This window comes from Lycium ferocissimum, chromosome 4 (assembly GCF_029784015.1).
Source record: "Lycium ferocissimum isolate CSIRO_LF1 chromosome 4, AGI_CSIRO_Lferr_CH_V1, whole genome shotgun sequence".
In the NCBI taxonomy this organism is placed as follows: domain Eukaryota; kingdom Viridiplantae; phylum Streptophyta; class Magnoliopsida; order Solanales; family Solanaceae; genus Lycium; species Lycium ferocissimum.
In genome coordinates, this window is record NC_081345.1 from 45,986,090 (window position 1) to 46,006,261 (window position 20,172).

General features: G+C 31.6%; 1 protein-coding gene across 1 annotated transcript; it reads left to right on the forward strand.

The window, feature by feature from the left end:
* Nucleotides 1-8,533: 8,533 nt before the first annotated feature.
* On the forward strand, nt 8,534-13,925 carry LOC132054108 (14-3-3 protein 1-like; the record flags this gene model as incomplete). Its single annotated transcript, XM_059446171.1, has 4 exons — nt 8,534-8,827; nt 10,002-10,124; nt 13,018-13,134; nt 13,725-13,925. Coding segments are annotated over 4 exons (555 nt in total), but the record flags the coding sequence as incomplete, so codon positions are not given.
* Between the last annotated feature and the right edge of the window lie 6,247 nt (nt 13,926-20,172).

The following is a 20,172-nucleotide window of genomic DNA, read 5'->3' on the forward strand; positions in this document are numbered from 1 at the left end:
AATCTAATTAAGAAAGAAAATGAAGGACCAAAAATCTCAGATTTGAGATCTTGGGCGTGAAATTAGTTTTGGTAGGAAGCGCTTTACCTCTCGATGTAGAATTTTCTGATGCAAATTTAAATTAACCGGGTTTCAAAAAGGATATCAGACACGGGATGAAAAAAAAGAAGAATGAAAATGAAGGTTATACTTGAGGCCAAGAATAAGTTTTTGCAAAAGAAAAGTCATGCTTCAAAGAGTGCTTATACTCGGTTAAGAGATATTTGATTCCAATTCTAAAGGTGTGTTGGTTTGCAGAAAAATATTTTCCATGGGAAAATAAGTGATAAATATTCTCGCAGATTTCCTAGTATTTAATGAGTAAGCCGAAAATATTATTCAAAATATAACGTGACAAATGAATATAACTAATTTTTGGGGATGAGAAAGGGTAGGGTGGAGTGGCGTTAGGTGGTGGGAGGCGAGGGGGTGGGATGGCGGAAATAATCAATTGGAAGTGCAGTGGGAGAGTTTCAGAAAATGACTTTCCTCCTTTTACTTAAGGAAGTTATTTTTCAGAATTAGAGGAAAATATGCTATTAAAAACATATTTTTCAATACATTTAAATCAACTAAACATGAAAAAAAGTTTTAAAAAATTGTTTTTACCTCCATGTCAAACACACTCTAAGTGACAAGATAATTATTTGTTGTTTTTGGTTTGATGTTATTTGCAAATAGACTATTTTTTTTTCTATAGATTGGTGATGATGATCAAGTTGAATCTTATTTTCTTATGTGTATGCATAGACATATTTTATTATGCATGTTTTGTACATTATTTGTCTACTTCATGATTATTCTACCGACGTAAGTTGACGTGTTAACAAAAAGTTGTACATATTTTAATTTATTAAGTATAATTTCAAAAGATTTAATATATGCATGTTGTGTACTTTAGTTGTCACTTTTTGATAATTAAAATGTGAAGTTGACATATTCTATCATGGGCAGTAGTCATTTATGATTTAGAATTATTTGTTGGTTCTTGTATTTTAGCAATTGGTCAGACAAAAAAGTTGGATACCATCTTCTTCTATATATAAATTATGATTTAAATATTTCAAGTATATTATCAATAATTATAAAAATATCTTTAAATTCACTAAAAGAAGTAATATGAACAAAAAATTTATATCTATCAAAACAAAACAAATTTCGAGTTCAATCAACTAAACAAAAAATGGGTAATGGACCTGTTGGTCCAAAAAGAAGTTTCTCATTTATAAATTCATTAAAAAAGTTACGGTATTTATTCAGTTTCCAAAAAATAAAAATATCTAGGGTCTGTTTGGCCATACAAGTTTTTGTTTTTCAATTTTCTTTTGAAATAACTGTTTAGTTTTATTGTACTCCAACTTGAAGTTAAGTTTTTTAAGTTTGAGAACAAATTTTTCAAGTCAAAAATCTTTTTCCTTCACATGACTTCAATATCTTTTTTTTGGTTTCTCACCCGGTGTTGATGTACGCGTTGGAGTCCGACTATATCCGAATTTGAAGAATTTTTTCATACAAAGGCTCGAACTCGAGACCTCTGGTTCAAAGAGGAGTAGTCTCATCCGCTGCATCACATCCTTTGGTGGTACATGGCTTCAATATCATTCAAATATTTGCATGTCCAACCACACCTTTAATTTTCAAGTACTATCATTTTTCGATTTAATTCAAAATACTACTATGTTTTTTTCTTTCAAATAACACCAATTCGGGTTCAAACACTTGCTAATAGCCAACAAATAATTTTTGATATTGAAAGACGAGACACAAAATATTTAATAATCATACACAATTTTGAAGCAATTATTACCAACATTTTTTTATTAGAACAGAACAATTTTTTAAAAATATCATCAAATTGCAACGCCGAAATTAGAGAAAAGGAGGGTTATTGGAATGTGACTCTCATCCTTCTCAGCTGTAAGCTCTATCCTCAGTCTCATAATTATAGACCAATCACACACCTATACCCCCGCCCTTCCCTACGCGCTTCTTTCCTACTCGCCCATCATAGTTTGCTTCTTTTTTTTTTTTCCACAACCGCAATCAATACTCGTTTTGAAGTTCGACTAAGTTAAATTCGCGAGAAATCGTAATTCTCTTCCTATTAAAGATGTTATTCCCGTAATAGTTTGAACTGAGATTTCTGATAAAGAATGGAGAGGTAAGTGACGAAATCAAAATTTTCACTAAAAAAATTCAAAATATAATGAAGAAAACACAAGAAAAGCTAAAGAGATTCGACATCTATTATATATACATGAAAAATAATTTTAACTTTATATATATATAATGTAAATTTTCGACGAATGAAGTTTGAATGAACCTCCTTACCCTCCTTATAGTTCCGCCCCTGAAAGGAGTACTTGCTGCTCAAACTACATTTTTGATGATCATAACTTTCATTTTTGTTTAGTAGATTTACTAGTTTTTTTCAATTCTCAAATTGAATTATCCGACGACTCCTGGAACTAGGTGTGTGGGGATTACTATCCAATTAACTATTTAACTCTATGATTACATATAGTTTATAAATTAAAAGGAAGAAAATGTAATACAGCAAGGGGTCGTTTGGTACGAAAGATAAATATAATAGTCGTAGGATAAGAATATAGTAATTTTTTATCCCTTGTTTGGTCAGTAATCATGGGATAAGTTATCCCATGGGTAAAAATAGTGCTAGAATAACATATACCTGCCATAGGGTGTTATCCTGGGATAAGGAAGAAACCTCTTCTTTTTAGAAATTATCCAATGTATATATTTTTTAGTCCAACATATCAAAGCATCAATAAAAAAACCTGGTATCAACTAATCCCAAGAAACTTATCTCAATGTAATTAATCCTAACATAACTTATTCCAGCGTAATTTGTTTTGAACCAAACGATCCCTTAGTGTTAGATTATATTAAATTATTAATGCACTAAGCTTCACGAAGCACATTCAAAATCTGCGTGCTTGGATCATAGTATTACACGTATTTCATGGAGTAGGTGAGTACAATATAAGGTCGTGCGAAGATTCACGAATCACATGCAAGATTATGTTATATTTTCTCTTATATTGATTATTGACGATGCTCTTACGGCCTGTTTGGAAAGCCACTCAGGTAATTGGAATTGGGTGTAATTACACAGTTTGACTTATTTGTTTGACCAAGTAATTACATAGTTAGGTGAGAATTAGGTGTAATTGATAGGGTGTAATTACACTCTCCAATTCTCAAGAGGAGGGCTGAGAATTGGGTGTAATTACACCCTGTAATTATGGGGTTACTTTTTAGTTTGTTTATTTTTTAACTTTAATTTATTTTTATTTTTAATTTATTTTATTTCTATTATTTTTATTTCTTTTTTATTTTTACTTTTTTTTATTTTTATATTATTTATTTTTCATTCCCAACCTTTACTTCTTGTAATTCCATATAATTTCTCGTATTTTTTTATTTTATTCATTTAGCATAACCATGTTATTATTCTAATATTTGAAACTACACCTCTTAATATTGAAAAGAATGAGTTATTCACAAACTTGACATATAATGGGTGACGATGTTAAAGTAGAATTTCATTGTGAATGGAGTTATAGACTTATATTTTTCCTTTCTTTTGAACTATTTACTTAAGTTACGTTGAAACTTACTTATGTAATGTTGGAATTTGACATAAGAGTATCATGTTGAACTTTTTCTTTTAGATTTTGAATTTAGGTTATATTTTGAATTTTAAGTTATTGCTTTCACATTGCATGTTGTTTATTTTTCACTTACATTTGATGGATTTTTTGTGTCAAACATTTGAATAATGTTATGGCATTATATTTATTAATATTTTTTTTTTTGTCAAACATCCAATCCATGACGTTCTCACAAAAAAAGTCTTCTTTTAAGTTTTATAATTAATTAAAATTAAATAAATATTTGAAAAATATATATCAATTATTTTTGTTACAATATTAGTTACAAATATATGATTATTAATTAATATATTTTCAAGAAACAATGTGCTATTAAATAACTAATTTAATATCATTTATAAAGGCAATATTTTTTAAATATTAATTTTAAATTTTTTATAATTAAATTTTATTTTTAAATCAAACTAGCTGTATAATTACATTTGTGCAACCAAACAGCACGCTTGTAATTACATTGTAATTACGTTATGACAAACAAACATGTCGTTGTAATTACACTACTGTGTAATTACTAGGCTGTGTAATTACTACCCTATTAATTACACCAATTCCAATTACCAGGTGGCTTTCCAAACAGGCCTTTAATGTTAAATGAGCTCGATGTATCCAAATTATTCGATTATAATGATCCAAATTTATCCCTCAACTTTTAATTAAAATTTGAAATTATTCTCAAATCAGTGTTTTTCAAAGTCAATGGTAAAAGGAGAGACCCTTTTGTTTATGGCTTAATACATCAACAATCTCTCAAACTTATCAGCAAATTTCATTTAAACGCTCGAATTGTGGTATATTCCAATTGAGCACCCGAACAAATGATAAAGCGTTACAATTAGACACTTTCGGTTCAAATTTTAATTTTTTTTTACGAATATTCTCAAATGTTCATTACGTAGATAAGCTATATATCACCTCATTTAGATGAATTATTCTCAATAAGCCATAAAACTTCAGCCATGTTCCAATTAAAGATGATGTTTATAGTAAATGGAGATAAAATATTTTTAAGTGGCTCAATTATCTATGCAATGAACATTTGAGATACGCAAAGTTTTTTCAAAATTTAAACTGAAAATATCTAATAAAAATATTTTATCATGTGTTCAGAATATTCGATTGAAAAGAACCGTAATTTAAGTGTCTAAATGAAATTTCTTTACAAGTTTGAGGGGCTATGATGTATTGAGAGGATGATGTTTGGATTGGCTTGTTTTAAGTGCTTATTGACTTTTCTTCTATACTTTTTTGTGATATTTGAAAAAGATAAAGAATGCTATTAAGCACTTACTTTTAGACAAAAACCAAAAAAAAAAAAAAAACCCAAAAACCATAAGTTACTTTTAAAATGCCAATCCAAATACTCTCTAAGGCCTCATTTGTCTTCATTAAGATTAAGACGTCTGAATCTTAATGTACATCTGAATGATTAAGATGTTATCTCTAGATTTGAATATTGAATGATTAAAACTATTCGTTTTTCAACATCTGGATGTGCATAAAGTATTTATTTAAACATAATAAATATAAAATTCAAATAAAAATTTAACTACATATATAGAATATAAATTATAAATACAAATTTAATAAAATAAAAATATTATTTGATAAAAAATAAAACTTGTATGTTTGATAGAAATGGTGGAGATGCTTTGTAGTGGTAATGGATAGGGTTTTGGAGGTGGAGGTGGTGGTGGAAATGGTGGTGGGGTGGACGGTAGTGGTGCGATGGGTCGAGAGGTAGGGTGAGGGGGTGGTTTGGGGTAAGGTAGGTGGGGATTAGGGTGGAGGTAGTGGGTGGGTCGTGGGTTGTGAGGTGGGGGTAGGTGGGTAGATGGGGTGGGGGGTTAGGGTGGTGTTGGTGGTGGTAGGGGGAAGGCTGGGTGGTAGGTGGTGGAGGATTGGGATGGGTGAGAGGCGGGTGGAGCCGACGGTAAAAATTATCCATATAAATTATCTTTTAATGATAATAAGACTTTATTCAAGATCTTAATGATTAAGACTAGGGGTGTTCATGGTTCGATTTGGATCGGTTATTGATTAAAACCATAACCAAACAAATTTAGTCAGTTTTTAAATGTCTAAAACCAGAACCAAACCAAATAAAATAATAACCACCAGTTTGGTTATTTGTCGGTTTGATTTGATTTTTTTATTTATGACTAGCAGCCTTGAGACTTATCAGTAAAACAATAAAAAGTTGAAAAAGACATGTCTTTTTTTTTTGTTCAAACAATAACTTTTATTTATAGTTTAAGGTGGAACATACATCATAAAAACATTTTCACTATTAGTGATAGTGTAGTACTCAAATTACCCAAAGTTTCTAAACTACTACATATAGAGCTAAAAACTAACTTAGTAGTGGCTGCACCATTTTTGTCATCTTAATACACATACCTGGAAATAAAGTAGAGCATAGGAGCTTTTAGTTATTGTTACAAACATACATATTAGTTAAACATAAAGGCTACCTAAATTAAAATGAAAATGTATGAAATAAAAAAATTTTGTGTAATGATCCCAAACTTTGGGGCAGTACTTGTATTTTGCCCTCAATTCTCCCATTTTATTAAAAAAAACTTTGTGTAATGATCCCAAACTTCAGATGTTTTTCTATCATTGTCCCCAAGGCTAGGGTCTCGACTACAAGGAGTTGTTCTTTTCTGTTTTTTAGGAGGATTGCCCACGGAAGAAGTATTAGGGCATTGCCATGTGCTTGAGTTGCAGCAAATGCTGATGTTACTGAAGTATCTTCTATAAGAACCTCCAAATCTACAACCTCTGTCATTTTCATATGAAAAATTATAGAAGTTTAGGACCCATTCGGACAAGAAAAAAGAAAGGTATAAATTCGAAAAAGAAGAATAAACAACCTAAAATCAAATGGCTGACAAAGAAAGACTAAAAATTTAAGTTAAAGACATTAGACTCTAACGTAAGCTTCTGTTAGTAGGTTTACACTTAACATTTAAAAGAGTTAAAAGGCTAAAGACATAGGCTTGGCCATATTCTTAAAACATGGACCTTAAACAATTATGTGAAATAAGTAGACCAAAAATCAAATTAATGATTAAAAGGTATAAAATATTTATAACTATTTATGAAAAATTAATATTATAATTATAAAATTTATGTATATAATTTATCGGTTTGGTTCGGTTATTTTTTAATAGAACCATAACCAAATCAAATATTATCGATTTTTAAAAAACCAAACCAAACCAAATGTCGATTTTTTTTATTCGGTTTGGTTAAATTTTCGATTTGATTTTGGTTTTAACCAAAACCGTGAACAGCCCTAATTAAGACCTACTCACATCAAATAAGTGCTTAGATCCTAATGTAAACAAATGAGCTGAATGACTCTATTAAGTGCAAACAAATGAGACATAAGCCTTTTTTTTAAAGAGTAGGAGTAATATAAAATAAAAAACGAAAAAGGGTCTAAAATGACCTTGAACTATGGGATTTGGTACAAAAATGCCCTCCATTTACCTATGCGCTGTGCGCTGTAAAATGCCCTGCCATCAACCTATTGGGCCTAAATTGCCCTTATTTTTAAAGACAGGGGCATTTTTGGCCCAACAGATAGGCGGAGGGCAATATTGTACCAAACCTGAATTACGGGATTTGGTACAATATTGTCTTCCGTTCATTTATTGGGCCAAAATGCCCATGCCGTTAAAAAATAAGGACATTTAGGCCTAATAGGTTGATGGCAAAGGCATTTTAGAGCCCAAAAGTAAACGGAGGATATTTTTATACCAAATTCCATAGGGAAAAGGACATATATGGCCGCTCGGCCATAAATAATCCCATCCTCTAGCATAATTTTTCCCAAACCCAAAATGTAGCAATTAAACAAATCTCATCCATTAGCCAAAACTTAAATAAGACAATTTTCAAATAAAAACCCAAAAACACAAATGTTTGAGGCGATTTTTGTATATAATATATGTCATTTGTGTATAAAATATGTATCAATACCTATCTGTAATGTATAAAAACTGTATAAAATATGAATCACTAAGGTATGTATCATTTTTGTATATAATATGTATCATTTGTGTATATAATGTGTATCAGCACAGTGCAATTGCCCTGTATAGAATAGAAAATTGTATCATTTTTGTATATAATATGTATCATTTTTGTATAGAAAGTGTATATATAATTCCAGCATGTGTATATAAATTGTACCAGTCTTGAAGAGAAAGTGTGTCATACGTATAAAAAATGTATCATAGAAACCGTATCATTGTGGTATATAATATGTATCACTATTGTATATGTAAAAAAAAAATATCATATCATTATTGTATAATATATGTATAATAAATGTATAATTAACATATAATTTATGTATAATAAATGTATGATTAATTCCAACATATGTATATAAAATGTATCATTCTTGTATATAAAGTGAACAACTTACTTGTTGGGTTATGTTTTGCTAATTTACTGATGATAATTTAGGTAGGAAATCTCACACTTGATAGTTCGTATCTCACACCTGATAGTTAGTGGGAAACTAAAAAAAAAAGTGATACGTGAGGTGTGTTTTGCTTCCTAACCGGTGATAGTTTAGGTAGAAAACTCCAATGCCTAATAGTTCAGGTAGGAAACAAAAAATAAGTCATACCTTATGTGTGTTTTTGACCCTTTATCTCTAAATTTTATAAATTATCTCTGGTTATGAAAATAGCTAGCAGGATCCCTAATTTATCGTATGAAACCTATTTCGACTATAAATTGAAAAATCTAGGCATTGAATTGAAATATCAAATCCTGACTAATTTTGGTTTCCTACAACTTTGAATTATTATTTTCAAACAGGTAGGAAGAATGATGAACATGTGGTATTAGTGAAGGATTATAGATCTAAAGTTGAATCTGAACTAAGTGATGTTTGTGCTGGGATTTTGAAGATTTTGGATCAGCACTTGATACCTTTAGCTAATGCTGGTGAATCGAAAGTGTTTTATTTGAAGATGAAAGGAGATTATTATCGTTATTTAGCTGAGTTTAAAGTTGGTAAGGAACGTAAGGATGCTGCTGAGGATACTATGCTTGCTTACAAAGCTGCTCAGGTATATTTTGTTATTTATTGATCTTGATTCGAAGTTTAATCTATAATTGTTTAAATTATTTACTGTTGACTTTGTGTATTAGTGAATGAAAACACTTAAAAAACAGGAATTAGCTATGAACGAACTTAGTGCTAGTTCGTCGCTAAATTGCTGTTAGATAATTTTATGATAACCTTTAGCGACAAATTTTGTTGTTTAGCTGTGGAATTAGTCTGTTGCTAATTCCCTTTTTTTTTTTTTAAGCGAAAATTGAAAGTAAATTGTAATTCCAACTTCTAGTGTTTTTTGAATAGTGATGGAAAATTGAGTTTGCGAGTAGCTTGAAGATTTGAGCTTTAAGCAGTTTGATTTTGACTTTTTCCAATGTGGATTTGCATGTATTGGTAGTTTGTGCTATTTATGTGGCACCTTTTTGGATTTCGAGAGTCAAAAGACTTTTTCTTTGACCATAATTATTTCATATGCAACAACAACAATCCAGTGAAATCCCACCACGTGGGAATTATTTCATATGACTTTTAAATATTTTAAATTGTTAAGTATTGTGACTTATACTACTCTTTGCATAGTTTCCTAATATGTAAATTTTATTTCAAAAAACGTGAAGAATTTATGTCCGAATTTGTGGTCAATATTAAAAAGTTGGCTTTCTCTAAATTCGAACTGTGCACAGAGGGAGTATTATTTATTGCTTGAATTTTTCAAGCAAGAAGATATTCTTATAGTTCTACTGCCGTTATGAGGAAAAAAACAACGCCATTGTGGTACTTTATCATCATTTTTTTTTGGAGAGCTCATCATCTCTACTGTTGGGTCTGTAAGCCAGTAAAAGGGGTAATTTTTCTTGGGTAAGGAGATCATGGGCTTATCATTTAAATATCGCTTTTCTTTGGTTGCTTTGATTCATACCTCTTCATGTGTGTGGCCCAACTTGTATTCTCTGAAATCTGAAGTGAACTTTTTCCAGCCTTTCCTTCCTGTGCTGCTCTCTTTGTTGAACAGACATGGGTACACATGCATGGATCTTTATCTCCCACATTAATGAATTGATATTTGGAATTTTTTTGATTTGTGTTATTATCTCGTACCAGAGCTGTTTCTTTCACATGCATAAAGTGAAAGTTAGCCGACTGTTGTGTTATTTACTTATTCATTTACTGTGATTGTGCTACAGGACATTGCTCTTACGGAGCTTGCCCCAACACATCCGATACGACTTGGGCTAGCTCTCAATTTCTCAGTGTTCTACTATGAGATTCTGAATGCATCAGAAAAAGCATGCAACATGGCTAAACAGGTAGTTCATTTCTCTTTCTCCTATTGCGTGTTCACCCTCCTCCCTCCCACAGCTGAGCAAGTAATGACAGTTTGTCATACTGTCCTTCAGTTTTAGTGTTAGCCATGCCTTATACACCAGATTTTCCTGTGCATTGCACGCATGCTCTCATATGTTTACATTTGATATTTTGCTAATATTCATTTAGAATCTTGGCTACAGATGTCATTCCTGTTATGTCGGTATCAGTTAAAACACTGAAGCTGAAGATATTAACTCTGTTATGCTAAAGTATTCATTTTTTTTTTCCATCTATTTTCTGGGTTGGGTCTGACACTAAAAGTATACGAGGCAGAAGTCTTTTGTTGGAAAAGAAAGAAACTAAAGCGTTTTGCCAGCCAGGAGGTAAATAAACCTTATCGAGGGAGAAAATGGCTTATCTTGGTCTTGCCGAGTTGATGTTGTTTTCCCACTTGGTTAACAGACTAAGCAGCCCCTTGATCTAATATTCCAAATCATAATAAGGATTTGTTTGATGACATTTCTCATGGCTATTTTGCTCTTCATCTGTTAAATCTGGAAGTTTCGGGGTTTAACAAGAGGAGCAAAATAGCTGTGAGAAATATGGTTAACAAGAGGAAGAGCAAAGTATTATCTGGTGCTATTGTGTGCAGATGTATGCGTGTGTAGAGTTAATTGGATTATGGAGTACCATTTGATCATTGATGTTAGAGTCATTCGGGTGAAAGTGTAGCAAATGTATAATGATCCCAAATATGTTGGAAGTATATGCAATTGGGGTGGCGGTGAATTTTCGTGATGAGAGTGAAAGGACTTCTCACGTTTGTGTGGAATTGTAATGAGACGTTTTCAATGTGGATTCAAGCTATTAGCATGTTAAACGATGAGAGGTTGTGCTTCCTAGTCCTACCTAGGTCTCTTGAGTGGATGTTTTGAGATCACGTAGTACTATCAGAAAACGGAAACATAATTTTAGCTGGCACTTGGAAATGAAAGGTTGATAAATCTATGCTCATTATAAGGTGTTCTAGCTGAGAATAAAAAGGAATTCTTTGTCTTCCGATTAGAAAAGCGATTTCTTTACAGAGCTGTTTCTTTCAACTGCAAAAAGTAAAAGTTTCCACTTTGTGTTAAAAATACTTATTCATCCACTTTTGTGATTGTGCTAAAAATACCCTTAAGGTTTGTTTTTGGCTCAAATATACCCTTTACACCTAACGAGAATATATTTTTTTGTTTTTTTTTGTTTTTTTTTTGACATTTCTGAATAAAAAATGAAAAGGAAATTATAATTTTTTTTTTGGAAAAATTGCCAGATTTAAAAAAAAAATTAAAAATTAAAAAATATGAACGAAACTTTTTTTTTTTTTTTGCATTTCGTGAATTAATCAACGAAATATATTTATTTTTTTTGTTTTTTTTGCATTTCATGAATTAAAAAAATGAAATAGGATATTATAATTTTTTTTTTTGCATTTCGTGTATTAAAAAACGAAAGAGGATAAAAAAAAATTAATTTCGTTCATATAAAAACGAACTTGGAAAATATATATACCAACGAAATAAAAAAATATATATATATATTTTCCAATTTCGTTTTTATATGAACGAAATTAAATTTTTTTTATCCTATTTCGTTTTTAATACACGAAATGCAAAAAAAGAAATTTATAATATCCTATTTTGTTTTTTTATTCATGAAATGCAAAAAAAAAAAACATATTTCGTTGATTAATTCACGAAATGCAAAAAAAAAAAAGTTTCGTTCATATTTTTTGCTTTTTTTTTTAACTCTGGAAGTTTTTTTCAAAAAAAAAAATTATAATTTCCTTTTCATTTTTTTATTCACGAAATGTTAAAAAAAAAAAAAAGTATTATCTGTTAGGTTATTGGGTATATTTGAGCCTAAACAAACCTTAAGGGTATTTTTAGACCTAAAAGGTGGATGAAGGGTCATTTTTAGAAAGTGTGGAAGGATGATATTTAATGAGCCTTTTTCAAATATGTTGGAGTCGATAGTGCAGCCTTTTCCGTTTCTTTAATGATCAAAAACAAAAAAGGCACTTTTTGTGAGGTGTTTGTTTAATAATTTGAAAAAAAAAGAAAAAAAAGAAGAAGAAGTAAATCTTGTAATATGTTCATGCACAAATTTGTTGCAACTATTCAGGCTTTTAAATTATTGGGAATGTAATGTATAGATCTTTGACCATGTGATTGTGGTAAAGGAGTACTACATCAACAGGGGCGGATCTACGTGGGTATGTTCAGAAAACTGAAACATAATTTTATGTATATATAGCAGTAGATTTTAAATCTGTTTATGTACATATATTAGTTTTTGAACACCCTAAAAAGGATGCAAAGGAAAAGCGATTTTTTTACTGTTCAAAATTGTCTTTGTGTGGTGTTTGTTTCGATCCCCATTGACAATATTTTTTTTAATATTTACAAATTTTTTTTGTTTTTTTAAATTCTTGGGAATGAAAATGTATAGATCCTGACCAGTGATTGTGTACATCAACAATGAGTGCCCCACATATTCATGATTTTGCCTAAAGCACTATAATTTAGGTTACGAATATGGGTAAACTCAACCCTTTTCTCCAATCCTGTGATGGTAAAACCAACCGTTTGTTTAGATGAATAGCTTCGTAGTCAAGTCTAACATTACGGGGAAATAGACTTTGAGTGTCATAAACCTTTTTAGTGTTCCCGGCAACTGCCTAAATAGAAAAATGTCGATTCTACATGGACAATTTCTTTTACAGTTCGGCAAGAGGTTTCACTTTATTTGCTTTTAGTTCTTTTGCATATACAATGACTACCAAATTTGATTGTAGGAGTAGCTTTGACTCTTTAGCTGACTTGGGATTCATCTTTTGCTTTGTTACAGGCATTTGAGGAAGCTATCGCTGAACTGGACACTTTGGGTGAGGAATCCTACAAGGATAGCACCCTTATCATGCAATTACTAAGGGACAATCTCACTCTCTGGACTTCTGATATGCAGGTACTTCATTTTTTAAAATTAGAAAATTCATTGAATTATTGCATGGTATGTGATATTTTCTCCCCTTTTGGGCCTGTTGTGGACGAGGAGTGACCAAACCCCCGACACAGTGGTTCATAGCCACATCTGAGCTACAAGCCTCATCTTGTTTTACTGGATTTGTTCCCTGGAGTACCCCAAAAAGGAACCTTTCCTCTCTCCAGCCACACTTTTCCCATTTGTCCATAAGAATCAGACACCCATATTCCAGGACCATTCAAGCTCGTTACATGAAATGCACAAACAAAAGCAAGCCAACCCTGAGAAAATGGATGAATTCCGAAGATCTTTTGCAAATCCAAAGAGGGTTTTCCTGTATGTTCATCACAAAATATTTCATGATCCCAATACACCCAATATATTGCTGCATAACTGAATCCAGCAAACAAAAAATTCTACTTGGACTGCAATTTCAAATATATAGCCGTTCCATCTATATCCAATCCCAATGAGAATAGTACCATTCACTTCCACCTTGTTTTCTAGTCGTAGACTCGTAGTCATTTCTCTTAATAGAGAACTAAAACATTATTATATTATGGTTAATGCAGGAGCAGATGGACGAGGCTTGATATGAAACTGTTCCTCCAGGAGGTGGGCTCAAATGTCACTCAGCAGTCTGTAATCTACATATGTGACTGATAGCTTTTGTATTTGATATATCCTGCCTACTTTGATAATTTTCTTGTTCAAACTTTTGTTTGATACTTTTGATGATTTTAATTTTATTTCTCTAGCTTCCCTTTGGTTAATTTTTTTTTTGCTGGATCTTATTTCTTCTTTTCTTCCCTGGGGTTTCACCTTTGAGAGATCCTCTTTCTTTTGCCCCATTAGAGAAATAGAAAATTGTCTTAGAGTAATTGGAAGAGTCACATTTTTTTTTAACACGAAAATACCTTAGCTAATCACAAACTAATACTCCCTTTCAATTCACACGCCTTAATTTGACTATTTACATGTCTTAGCTTGATTGAACATAAAGTTTAAATTTTAAGAATGTAAAGAGTTTATTTTAAATCATGTGATCTTAGAGGACTTCTCCAGGTAGGAGTAAGGTTTGCGTTTGTGTACATTCTATGCTCTCCAGATTCCACTTGTGGAATTAAACTGGGTATGTTGTTGTCGTTGTTGTGTGATCTTAGAGGTGTGTATAATTCTATGTCATTTTTATAAGAACCTTGTTATTATCTTTATGAAGAATCAGTGTTCTAATATAGGCGTGGATTTGGTAGTTCTCTCTTCCACTAAAACAAGTGAATTGCGTATATGGGATTAACTTCTAGTGCATAATAAAAGATAAGTTTTTAGTCAATTCAGTTCTATTTGTTCGACGTGGTTTCTTGTAATCATATATATACAAGAGTGCCACGAAGGGACTTATCTTTGGGAAAGACGAAGCCTTAGTTTGTTCTATTCTAGATCAATAAAAATCAGGGTGCAAGAACGGTAAAAAACTCATTTGCTTTGAATATTTACATCGAATAATGCCAACTCACTACGGTTAAGTAATTATATATGACAATATGAGATAATAATACATACTATTAGTTAATTTGGTGTAAACAATCAATAACTATCACTGGAGCAAGTTGCTTATGCAATATTCACCTTTTTTTAATTTTAATATTATGGTGGTGTTATGTACCTCTTCATCTTGAATCAGAGTTTTTGAGTTCAAGCCTTGAAAATAAAATCGCATTTGATAGGGAACATTTACCCTCCAAAACTGGGACTGTCCGACACAAATTTGAATCACTGGAGCCTTAAAACGGATACCGAACACTGAACACCATACGGAAGAAACATCACAATGTGTAATAAAATGTATGAATTATTCCTCATCTGAATGCAGAAGTAACCCGAAAATTAAGAAGGATTCATGGCATCAACAAGGTAATGAGATGGAACATAATAAATCTTTCCTATTAGTGCTCTTTGCTATATCAATATTAGTTTGCAAGACTTCAAACCACAAAAAGGGAAGAAGAAAAAGAAATTAAAAAAAGTACAAGGAAAAATTTCTTGACAATTTTTAGACGTCGAGATGGACGGAAATAAAAGGCTAGAGTAAAATGGCAGATGAAACGAATTTAATAGAGCAATCACTAATGGTAGGTTTATAAACTATTTGTAGAAGTGCTATGATATCTTTAAGCCACAAAATGGGACAAAGCTAATGACTCTTAATCTGTGAATAAACTTTACTCCCAATGTTTATGCAAAATCAATAAATACAAGATGTATGTCTTTGCTTATACATTTGATCACTACAAGTGATATGTATCCGTAGTTTAGTCTGTAACTCTTAAATTAAATTATTTGATTGGTACAAACATTAAATTAAATTATTTGATTTGGTACAAACACTATGTGTAAGTAAATATTTTGGTTTAAAAACATTTTGCAAAGGTTTTCCAGGAAAACCCAAATATTTTTCAGAATGCTAAACAATCCAAAGGGAGATGCTAACAAAAACCAAAAATGAATGTTGTTTTGAACATGTTTTATCAAAACTAATCCAAATGCATATGTAGAGAGTATATATATATATATATATATATATATATATATATATATATATATATATATATATATATATATATATATATATATATATATATATATATTTTAAAAGGATAATAATCATAAAAAAGTTTCAATTAGTTTTCCAAAAACTGAATGCCATATTCAAAATGCCACCATAGTCACTTCCCTCTTCTATTCCTTAAAAAAAAAAAAAAAAAAAGAGAGAATTGATATCAGAAATGGCAATCTTATAAGCATAATGTTGTATTGGTAATAAATGTATCGGGATGAAGATTCTTTGATCGGGCACGTGGCAAGCATGGAGGGAATTCATAGTCAATCCTGTCAATTGGTGTCAACTTGGCCAAAGACTGAAGAACTCTTACCCGTTCGAGAAACTGGATCTTGAGTCTGCTTCGCTTATAATGGATATCAGTGTTTGGAATGATCCACCCGGAAAGTCCAAGATACACTGAAAACCGTCATCGATCCCAATGCCGGCCAACTGTGAGATAATCGGGATTCCGTCTTATCACTTGCAACAATCACGATCTTATCCTTGAAACGTGAGGGCGAGGTGCTAAGAGCAAGTTATGGTTAAAATTATCTTATAAATATTTCCCTCTTTCCACCATTGTAATACACATGGATGTACAAAAACTCTCGCAAAATCACCATTCATTTATTGTTCATTACTACCGTTTGATATCAATCAGCCTGGCTCAATTAATAAAAGTTACTTCTTTTCTCTTTTTATTATTTCTGCTCGATTATTTACTTTGTTGTTATTATTATTACTAAATTATTTCTATTATCTTTACATTATCAAGGACCAACAATTTACAAATTTAACTGCTTGACATAATAATAATCGACTTTTAAGTTAAACAAGTGGGGCACTGAAACTTGAGAACAGAGAATGAATGAAAGCAAGATCGGCCCAGTTGCATAAATGTTGGTTGGCAAATGACCCAATTTCCAAGAAGCCATAAATGGTTCTACTAAAACCCACAAAGAAAGAAATAATTGAAGCCAATGTGAGAAAGGCTTCTGTTCCTTCAAGAAAGTTAAAGCAGAGAGACTGAAAACAGTACTATGATATGCCCATTATTCTGTTCTATATTCATATGGTCCAAATAGTCCAGCATTTCCCCTTTCACCCAATCATGCTTTGACCATTTATTTTCCCTCTTCATTCTTCTCTCAAAAAATTTCCTTTCGTTTTTCTTTCCGTATCTGTTTTAGGGCTCGACTAATTTAAATTCACATTATTAAAATCCACGTGAGGGTAAAACGCTTCTTACAAAAGCAACTTCATAACTAAGGTTCGAACTCGAAATATTTAATTAAAGATTAAAGAATAATTACCACTTCACCACAAAATTTTAATGATTCTTCCTTGGAAAAGTTGCTAGTTAGCTTTGACCATATTAAAGGCCAATATGGTCCTCTTTTGCAATTAAAGTTCTTAGCTTGGATTCCCTTCTATCCATTTATTGTGTTTTTAGGTCCTTTTCATATATTCTTCTTTTTCTTAATCCACCCCCACCCCCCCCCCACACACACACCTTTTTTTTTTACAAAAAAAAAAACAAAAAAAAAAAAAAATCATGACACGAGGGATCGGAGAAGGGAAAAAGTTGGATGTTGTATTTTTTTACTGGTACAATTTTTTAGAATAATTAATTATTTAGTTATAAGAGATGCTTAATATTTAGTTTACTGTAATATTAAGTCTCTTAGTTGTAGTAAGAATCTAAGATTTTTGTTGTATGTTATTAAAGCTCTATAAATAAAGAAATTTTAGATCCAAATTTTCATCCATATTATCAATGTGGTTACTTGCATCTTTCTAAGAAAGGGGGTTAGTTAAGAATGAAATTCACACTAATGATATTTCAATTTCTGGAGATATATACAAATCTACTTATCAAACGGAGGGGACAACTTTCAACTATCTTCACATGCCACGTTCACCATAAATGGTCGTCTTATTCAAAATTTCAATTGTGAAATTTCTTCTCTCTCACTTAATCCTTCTAAATGCACCCTTCTTATAAAAATAAATGCACTTTCACATTTTTTTAAATTAAAAATGACTGGAAAAAAGGTTCCTTTTCTACTGTATTCTAGAGAACATATCCAGTAGATGGAAGTAATAACCTTTTTAAGATCATTTCGATATCATATATTTGGCATGTGGCTCAATAAGATCGGTGGCTTAAAGTCAATTTTAATGGGAGATCCTATTTTTTTTTTAAATTAACTTATAAATCTATTATAAGTAAAAATTAGGTATCATCCTCCCTTAACTAAAAGTTTTGAGTTCGAGCCTTAGAATAAAAAAAATCTTAGGGATCGCTTCCCTCTTTAATAGGCCTTGTGTGTCTCGGAATCGAATCAATCAGAAAATTCAATACAGATACCGAACAACGGATGAGAAAACATGGGGGCAAATTTGCACGACTGCCCTTATTCGCAAGTGGTCTTTAATTTTTGTCCTTCGCCTAAATACCCCGAGGTTCTGGGTTCGAACCTCAGGTCATTAAAAAAAATAAAAATTGCAAGGCAGAATTTTATAGCAAAATTAGGCCTATTCGGGCAAAAGTTAGGCTTTCAGCAGAGTAAAAAAAAAATTGCCTTGCAAAATCTAATCTCTCGGGGCAAACTTTTGCCTTAAGGCAAATTTTGCCTTTTTCGCAAAGTCGTGCCTGTGTGAAATTGTTTTTATTTTATTTTTATTTTTATTGAGCGGGGTTCCAACCCAAAATCTCGGGATATTTTCGACCACTTTTTTAAGCGAAGAGAAAAAATTCAAGACCAGCGCCTCTGAAGGATAAAACATGGGTCCCCCAAAATTTTGGGACCCAAAGCCCCCGCTTTAGTGGCTTGGACCTCTGGTCGGCCCTGACTCTGTTCTAATTGTTCTCAATCATATATATATATATTTTTTGAGCGGAATACCCTTCAAAGGCAATGATCTTTAAAAATTCGATCCAAAATTTTTTTAAAAAAATTGTAAGACAGAGCTTTGGATTCAAACTCTTCGAGTTTGAACCTTATGAGGCAGAGTTTGGGCAAAAGTCTGTCTTAAGGCAAACATCTGCCTTAAAGGCCTAACTTTTGTCTGAATAGGCCTAATTTTGCTACAAACCTTTGCCTTGTGAAACTCTTTCTTTTTTTTTACTGAGCGAAGATTCAAACCCAAAACTTCGAGGTATTAGGCGAAGGACAAAAATTAAAGACCAACAATTTGATCGAAAAATTTTTGGGCAATCGTGCAAATGACCCGTTCTTAATTGATCGTTCAAGCAATTTCCTTATAGCTTTATGTAATTTAGATTGGGCAATCTAATTCTGTTCTTTGGGGTGGTCTTTAAATCATATATATATATATTTTTTGAGCGGTTTAAAATACCCTTCAAAGGCAATGATCTTTAATTTTTGCCTTATGGGCAGACTTGGCATAAGTATTTGTAATTTGATAATTCCTTAATTTTTAAAAGTCCTTTAATAGTATGCCCCCATCGGCATAAACTTGTTAAGGAAAAACTTTCGATGGGGGCATACTTATGCCTTATGGGCAAACTTTGCCTTATATATGTATTTTTTGAATAAACCAAAGTTACATGGAAAAGTATTTTTAAAAAAATTGTCACACATTGCACTGGCAATACAAAGTAGCTTTGGATTCAAATTCTTGCATTTGATCCAAGAAACATTTTCCTATCTTTATTTTGAATGCTCCATCACAAAAGGACCGTGGGTACAGTTGTTGGTTGGGTACACTAGAAGAATAGTAAGGCAAAATGAAATCAAATGGATCTCACACATTGCTTAAAGGCTCCATTACTTGTCGCATTTTTGGTATGCTTGGCATTGGTTTGAGAGAAAGGGCATTTCAAAAACTCGCTTTTTGCTACAAAGATTGCACAACATATTCACATTTGAACCTCAAATGCAGAAACTCTTTTTTTTTTTTGTAGTTGATTGAAGCCGTTTTTTTTTTTTTTAATGTAATAGTTGCTCCTAGTTTGACTTATACAAGTTTGAGTAGGAATTTTACCAGGCGAAGGACAAAAAGTTTTTTGGATGGAATAAAATAGACTTTCAACAATTTGATTGACAAAAATTAAAGACCAGTGTCTTTGAGGGGCAATCGTGCAAATGACCCGTTCTTAATTGATCGTTCAAGCAATTTCCTTATAGCTTTATGTAATTTAGATTTAAACGTTGAATTTGTAGAGTCCTTGTTTTTCTTCCTTATTCTTGAAAAAGTCTCTTCATTGCAGATTTGGAAAGAACAGCGATTTTTGTGAGAAAGAGATGATAATTAAGGAAAAAACACAATTGAAAGAATCAACTAAAAAAAGCATGGAATTCCTTTTTCCCTTTTTTTTCCTTTTTTGTTTTCCCAAGATGTCATAAAAGATGCTACTACTTCCGTTGAGTTCCACTTGTCCACTAGATTAA